This window comes from Pholis gunnellus, assembly GCF_910591455.1.
Source record: "Pholis gunnellus genome assembly, chromosome: 12".
NCBI lineage: Eukaryota > Metazoa > Chordata > Actinopteri > Perciformes > Pholidae > Pholis > Pholis gunnellus.
In genome coordinates, this window is record NC_136539.1 from 18754860 (window position 1) to 18755989 (window position 1130).

Consider the following 1130-nt stretch of genomic DNA (forward strand, 5'->3'; position numbering starts at 1 on the left):
GTTTCCTATGCACCAGCCGTAAGATTGTGTCGCAGCGTGTCCCTGCTGAGGCGCTGACAAAGCATCTGTTGGAATACAAGTTCACTCTGAAAACCCCCCGCCGTCCAGGAAACAACACACGGAGCAACTAAACGTGTGAATGGAGTTCCAATCGTTGTCGTGACTGTTCTTCGCCGCCTTTCACCCCGCAGAACACTGCGTTGAAGTTGCAGCATCCAAACACCACCGCGGCTCTCTCCTCTGCAGTCATGGGTACCGTCCTCTCTTTATCCCCGGCGGAGAAGAAGTCGTCTATTATGGACGCCGAGCTCGCCAAAAACGACAAGAGCCTCAAACGGCACTCGATGTTCGTCTCTCTCTCCTGGAAGAAGCTGGTGTCCAATTCGGCCAAGAAGAGTGCCAAGAAAGTGACCCCGAATCCGAACCCGCTGCCCGCGCGCGAGCTCCCGTCCGGACAGGTGGCTCAGCTCAACAGTGAAAACATCAGGAAGACGCACCAAACCGAGGAGAAGAAACCCAAAGCGCCGATCCCGGTCCCGGTGCCCACGGTCCCCACGCAAAACAACGAGGCCGTCGTCCAAAACGGGAGGCTTTCCACGGTCCAGAAGCATCCCAGCAGCCTGTCTCTGGTGTCACCGAGGCGGATAGTTATCCAGGCTTCAACCGGGGAGCTGCTCCGCTGTTTGGGGGACTTCATGTGCCGCAGGTGTTTTAAACTGAAAGAGCTGAACAGCGGAGAGGTGATCATCTGGTTCCGCAACATCGACCGGACTCTTTTGCTCCAGGGCTGGCAGGACCAAGGCTTCATCACGCCGGCCAACGTGGTGTTCGTGTACCTGCTGTGCGAAGACACGATAGCGGACAGCATCGACAGCCCGGCGGAGCTGCAGGGCACCTTTCAGACTTGCCTTTACCTCGCCTACTCCTACATGGGCAACGAGATTTCCTACCCGCTCAAGCCGTTCATGATCGAGTCGAACAAGGACGTTTTCTGGGAGATGTCGCTCCGGATCATCAACAGGCTGAGTGCCAAAATGCTGCAGCTGAATGCGGACCCGCACTTTTTCACCGAGGTCTTTCAGGACCTCAAAAACCAACGAGATACGAGCGAAGCGAACCTGGACCGCTGA

At 56.5% G+C, this 1130-nt stretch overlaps 1 protein-coding gene across 1 annotated transcript; it reads left to right on the forward strand.

Moving 5' to 3' along the window:
* Nucleotides 1–248: 248 nt before the first annotated feature.
* LOC306703594 (cyclin-dependent kinase 5 activator 1-like) lies at nt 249–1130 on the forward strand (the record flags this gene model as incomplete). The annotated part of the gene is made up of 1 exon (XM_079169600.1): nt 249–1130. One exon carries the CDS (start codon nt 249–251, stop codon nt 1128–1130), a length of 882 nt encoding a protein of 293 aa, XP_079025726.1.